The sequence below is a fragment of the Amblyraja radiata genome, unplaced genomic scaffold (genome assembly GCF_010909765.2).
Source record: "Amblyraja radiata isolate CabotCenter1 unplaced genomic scaffold, sAmbRad1.1.pri scaffold_1008_ctg1, whole genome shotgun sequence".
In the NCBI taxonomy this organism is placed as follows: domain Eukaryota; kingdom Metazoa; phylum Chordata; class Chondrichthyes; order Rajiformes; family Rajidae; genus Amblyraja; species Amblyraja radiata.
The window spans coordinates 29,701-35,700 of NW_022630190.1; the positions used below are offsets into that span (position 1 = coordinate 29,701).

The following is a 6,000-nucleotide window of genomic DNA, read 5'->3' on the forward strand; positions in this document are numbered from 1 at the left end:
AGCTCACCTGGACAGACTCACCTGGGCAGTGATCACCTGGGCAGAGCTCACCTGGGCAGAGCTCACCTGGGCAGTGATCACCTGGGCAGAGCTCACCTGGGCAGTGATCACCTGGGCAGTGATCACCTGGGCAGAGCTCACCTGGGCATTGCTCACCTTGGCATTGCTCACCTGGGCAGAGCTTACCTGGGCAGAGCTCACCTGGGCAGAGCTCACCTGGGGAGAGCTCACCTGGGCAGTACACAGGTGTGGCCACGTTTTGGCGCTGGGCCTTGGGTTATTGTTCCCTGGTTGCCGTCTATTAACCAGAGCCATCGCCCTTGCAGACCTTGTTCGGGAAGATGCTGGATTACGTGCAGGGGGCGAACGAGATCCCCCAGACGGACGTGCGGTGGATGTCCGAGAGCGGGATCATCGACGTGTTCGTGATGCTCGGACCCTCTCCCTTTGACGTCTTCAAGCAGTACACCTCGCTCACAGGTAAGGCAGCGGCAACAAGTCAGCCAACGTCGTGGGGGGGGGGGGGCCCACAGAGTCACAGAGTGTGGAAACTGGGCCCTTCGGCCCAATCCGTCCATGCTGGCCAAGATAGAGCCTTACAGTGTGGACACAGACCCTTCGGCCCAACTCCTCCATGCTGGGCCATGATAGAGAGCCTTACAGCACGGAAACTGGGCCCAACTGTTCCACATGCTCCATCTACACTAGTCCCACCTACTGCCGTTAGTCCTATATCCCTCTAAACCTATCCTATCCATGTGCCTGTCCAAATTTGTTGTTTCATTGTGATAGTCCCTGCCTCAACTACCTCCTTTGGCAGCACGTACCATACCCCCACTTGTGTGTTATAAAAAAGTTACCCCTGGAAGATATGAGGCGACTCCTAGCAGGCAAATCAGACCACTTCCAAAAGACTCGGTCTGCATTTATCGACTTACTACAAGTATAAGTTGCAACAGAACTCTGAAAAGGAACGGTTTCCGGACCTGGTGAGGGGGAGGGAGGAAAAATACGAAGTTGGTATATCCCTTCCAGCTCTGTTTTCTACTTTTCACATAGCTTCTGTTTCATTCTTCACATTGTGTTTTTGATTTTTTTTTTGTCTTTGGATCGAATTCTGTCTTTAATTTGTGTATTGGTGATGTCTTTATTATTTATTTTACTCCGATTATATGTTTTTTACTCTTGTTAAATTCTGTAAGGTGTCCTTGAGACTTTTGAAAGGCACCCACAAATAAAATGTATTATTATTATTATTATTATTTTCTCTTTTTTCTTTTCTCTGGCTTACTTCTTAACTTATTTTTCTAACTCTTCGCGGCTATGGGACTTTTTCACACACTCTCTATCCTATCTCTCTTTCCTTTTTTTCTTTTTAAAGCGTAAAAAATGAAGTGAAACAAGAAATGTATTATTTTATCTTTGGCTTATATTATTGTAATGTACACTTCTTCTAATAAATAAAATGTTAAAAAAATTAAAAAAGTTACCCCGCAGATTCCTATTAAATCTTTGGATCAATATCCAAAGACTTTGGGGTTTGAGGGTTAATTGACTCCGTGTGTGTGTCAGGAGTCGGATAACTTACAACTGTGGCAGCAAAGTGGCCACTCTGTATCTTCCCCTCTGTGCTTGAGTTTGACTTGAACGGCTAATAACCATATAACAATGACAGCACAGAAACAGGCCATCTCGGCCCTTCTAGTCCGTGCTGAACACTTATTCTCCCCTAGTCCCATCTACCTGCACTCAGACCATAACCCTCCATTCCTTTCCCGTCCATATAACTATCCAATTTAATTTTAAATGATAAAATCGAACCTGCCTCCACCACTTTCCACTGGAAGCTCATTCCACACAGCTACCACTCTCTGAGTAAAGAAGTTCCCCCTCATGTTCCCCCTAAACTTCTGTCCCTTAATTCTCAAGTCATGTCCTCTTGTTTGAATCTTCCCTACTCTCAGTGGGAAAAGCTTATCCACGTCAACTCTGTCTATCCCTCTCATCATTTTAAAGACCTCTATCAAGTCCCCACCTTAACCTTCTGCGCTCCAAAGAATAAAGACCTAACTTGTTCAACCTTTCTCTGTAACTTAGTTGCTGAAACCCAGGCAACATTCTAGTAAATCTCCTCTGTACTCTCTCTATTTTGTGACATCCTTCCTATAATTGGGCGACCAGAATTGTACACCATACTCCAGGATTGGCCTCACCAATGCCTTGTACAATTTTAACATTACATCCCAACTTCTAAACTCAATGCTCTGATTTATAAAGGCTAGAATACCAAAAGCTTTCTTTACCACCCTATCTACATGAGATTCCACCTTCAGGGAACTATGCACAGTTATTCCCAGATCCCTCTGTTCAACTGCATTCCTCAATTCCCTACCATTTACCATGTACGTCCTATTTTGATTTGTCCTGCCAAGATGTAGCACCTCATGTGTTAGAAGGAACCGCAGATGCTGGCGTAACTCGGCGGGACGGGCAGCATCTCTGGGCCTGAAGAAGGGTCTCGACCCGAGACGTCACCCATTCCTTCTCTCCGGAGATGCTGCCCGTCCGGCTGAGTTGCCCCAGCATTGCGTGGCCATTGTATGTACAGTCTGCTACAGTGGCTAGACGAAGCGTTCCACTGCGCCTTGGTGACCGTGTTAACCATAACCGCGTGTCGCCATCGCTATCCCCAGGCACGCAGGCCCTGCCGCCGCTCTTCGCCATCGCCTACCACCAGTCGCGCTGGAACTACAACGATGAGAGCGACGTGCAGGCGGTGGACGACGGCTTCGACCAGCACGACATCCCCTACGACGTCATCTGGCTGGACATCGAGCACACCGACGGCAAGAGATACTTCACCTGGGATCCCAACAAGTTCCCCAACCCCAGGGACATGCTGCAGAACCTGGCCTCCAAGAAGCGCAAGGTACCGGGGAAAAGCGCGGGGTGGTGGGCTGGAGGATTAAGTGGGGGGGTGGGTTGCAAATCTCTTGAAAACATCCAGTGAATCGGCCTCCACTGCCTTCTGTGGCAGAGAATCCCACAGATGCACAACTCTCTGGGTGGAAACGTTTTTCCTCATCTCAGTCCTAAATGGCCGACCCCTAATGGGCCTGTCCCATTTGGGCGACTGACTGCCGCAAAGTTTTCAACATGATGAAAAAGTTTCCGACAATAGTGGCGACAATTTTTGTTATCGGAGGTGAATTCCATTAAAATTAGTCCCTGGCAGTCGCCTAAAGAGTCGCCTGAGTGGGACAGGCCCTTTATTCTTAAACCGTGACCCTGGTCGTGCCTCTGGTCTGGTCGGTGACGGCACGGGTCGGTGCCGCTGGTGAGTGGCTGCGTTCGGTCGGAGCGTCGGGACAAGCTGCTCCTGATCCCGGCAACGTTCTGCGAGCTCGGCGAATGCTAGCGCGTTGACCGTTCTCCTCCTTCCCCCCCCCCCACAGATGGTCAGCATCGTCGACCCACACATCAAAATCGACAGTGGTTACAAGATCCACACAGCCCTGCAGTCTAAAAACCTCTACGTCAAGACCAAAGACGGCAGTGATTACGAGGGCTGGTGTTGGCCAGGTAATGAGGCCCGTCCTCACCAGCGTTACAGATACAGCACGGAAACAGGCCCTTCGGCCCACCGAGTCCGCGCCGACCAGCGATCGCCCCGTACGCTAGTACTATCCTACACACGCACTAGGGGCAATTTACAGACGGCCATTTGACTTACAAACCCGCACGTCTTTGGTCGCCTAATTATAGGAAGGATGTCAACAAAATAGAGAGAGTACAGAGGAGATTTACTAGAATGTTGCCTGGGTTTCAGCAACTAAGTTACAGAGAAAGGTTGAACAAGTTAGGTCTTTATTCTTTGGAGCGCAGAAGGTTAAGGGGGGACTTGATAGAGGTCTTTAAAATGATGAGAGGGATAGACAGAGTTGACGTGGACAAGCTTTTCCCACTGAGAGTAGGGAAGATTCAAACAAGGGGACATGACTTGAGAATTAAGGGACAGAAGTTTAGGGGTAACATGAGGGGGAACTTCTTTACTCAGAGAGTGGTGGCTGTGTGGAATGAGCTTCCAGGGAAGGTGGTGGAGGCAGGTTCGATTTTATCATTTAAAAATAAATTGGATAGTTATATGGACGGGAAAGGAATGGAGGGTTATGGTCTGAGCGCAGGTATATGGGACTAAGGGAGAATACGTGTTCGGCACGGACTAGAAGGGTCGAGATGGCCTGTTTCCGTGCTGTAATTGTTATATGGTTATATGAGTATGGGAGGAAACTGGAGCACCCGGTGAAAACCCACGTGGTCACAGGGAGAACGTGCAAACTCCGTACAGACAGCACCTGGACGGGCGGCACGGTGGCGCAGCGGTAGAGTTGCTCCCTCACAGCGCCGGAGACCCGGGTTTGATCCCAACTCTGGGTGCTGTCTGTACGGAGTTTGCACGTTCTCCCCGTGACCTGCGTGGGTTTTCTCCGAAATCTTCGGTTGCCTCCCACACTCCAAAGACGTGCGGGTTTGTAGGTTAATTGTCTTGCTGTAATTGTACGTTATCCTGTGTGTGTGTGTGTGTGTGTGAGATAGTGTAAGTGTGCGGGGGTCGCTGGTGGGCGCGGACTCGGTGGGCCGAAGGGCCTGTTTCCGCGCTGTATCTCTAAACTAAACTAGTGTGTGAACGGGCGATCGCTGGTCGGCGTGGACTTGATGGGCCGAAGGGCCTGGTCAGGTCAGGATGGAACACGGGTCTCTGGCGCTGTGAGGCAGCAGCTCTACCCGCTGCACCACAGGACCGTGAGGGTCATAGCGACCGGTTTGATGTTCTGAGCGCTTACCGTCCGTCTGTCCGCTTGTCCTAGGCTCCGCTGGTTACCCTGACTTCACCAACCCCGAGATGCGCTCATGGTGGGCCAGCATGTTCGCCTACGATCAGTACGAGGTCAGTCTGCCGCTCACCGTGTGTGGAGTACGCGCGTGTGGTATGGGACGGGTGTTGCCGTGAATCGCCACTTGACCAGGTCACCTCGACTTGGTCACCGTCGGTGGGGGGGTGGGGGGGGGGGGGGGCAATGTCCTCTTTAGTTTAGCTCGGAGATACATCTTGAAAGCAGGCCTATCGGCCCACCACAGATGGACACAAAATGCTGGAGTAACTCAGCGGGTCAGGCAGCATCTCTGGAGAACATAGATACATGATGTTTCTGGTCGAGACCCTTCTTCAGACCGTCTCGACCCAAAACCACCTATTCCTTCTCTCCAGAGATGCTGCCTGACCCGCTGAGTTACTCCACCATTTTGTGTCTACCTTTGGTGTAAACCAGCATCTGCAGTTCCTTCCTACACAAGAACTGCAAGTGCTGGTTTATATCAAAGATAGACACAAATGCTGGAGTAACTCAGGGGGTCAGGTAGCATCTCTGGTGAAAAATGATAGGTGATGTTTCAGGCAGCATCTGTGGAGAACATGGATATGTGATGTTTTGGGTCGAAACCCTTCTTCAGACTCCCATCAAAGTCTGAAGAAGGGTCCCGACTAGAAACGTCACCTATCCATGTTCTCCACAGATGCTGCCTGACCCGCTGAGTTACTCCAGCACTCTGTGAAACGTCACCTATCCATGTTCTCCACAGATGCTGCCTGACCCGCTGAGTTACTCCAGCACTCTGTGAAACGTCACCTATCCATGTTCTCCACAGATGCTGCCTGACCCGCTGAGTTACTCCAGCACTCTGTGAAACATCACCTATCTATCCATGTTCTCCACAGATGCTGCCTGACCCGCTGAGTTATTCCAGCACTCTGTGAAACATCACCTATCCATGTTCTCCACAGATGCTGCCTGACCCGCTGAGTTACTCCAGCACTGTGTGTGTGTCTGTCCCTTAGCTTGGTGAGGGGTATGTAGGGGGTGATGGTGTTTGCCGCTGAGCTGTAGCCTATGAACAGCAGCCTGCGTGTATGTTACGCGTGGCTGTGTAAAGCCCACCTCT

At 50.5% G+C, this 6,000-nt stretch overlaps 1 protein-coding gene across 2 annotated transcripts in view; it reads left to right on the plus strand.

The window, feature by feature from the left end:
- The window catches only part of LOC116969679 (neutral alpha-glucosidase AB-like), a 31,617-nt gene extending 26,591 nt beyond the window's left edge, over positions 1-5,026 (plus strand). For both annotated transcript variants that reach the window (XM_033016472.1, XM_033016471.1), the window contains 4 exons: positions 327-480; positions 2,694-2,929; positions 3,456-3,582; positions 4,869-5,026. In XM_033016472.1, coding sequence (XP_032872363.1) covers positions 327-480; positions 2,694-2,929; positions 3,456-3,582; positions 4,869-5,011 — 660 coding nt within the window. In that variant the 3' untranslated portion in view covers positions 5,012-5,026. The remainder of the gene's footprint in view (positions 1-326; positions 481-2,693; positions 2,930-3,455; positions 3,583-4,868) is intronic.
- The last annotated feature ends 974 nt before the right edge of the window (positions 5,027-6,000 follow it).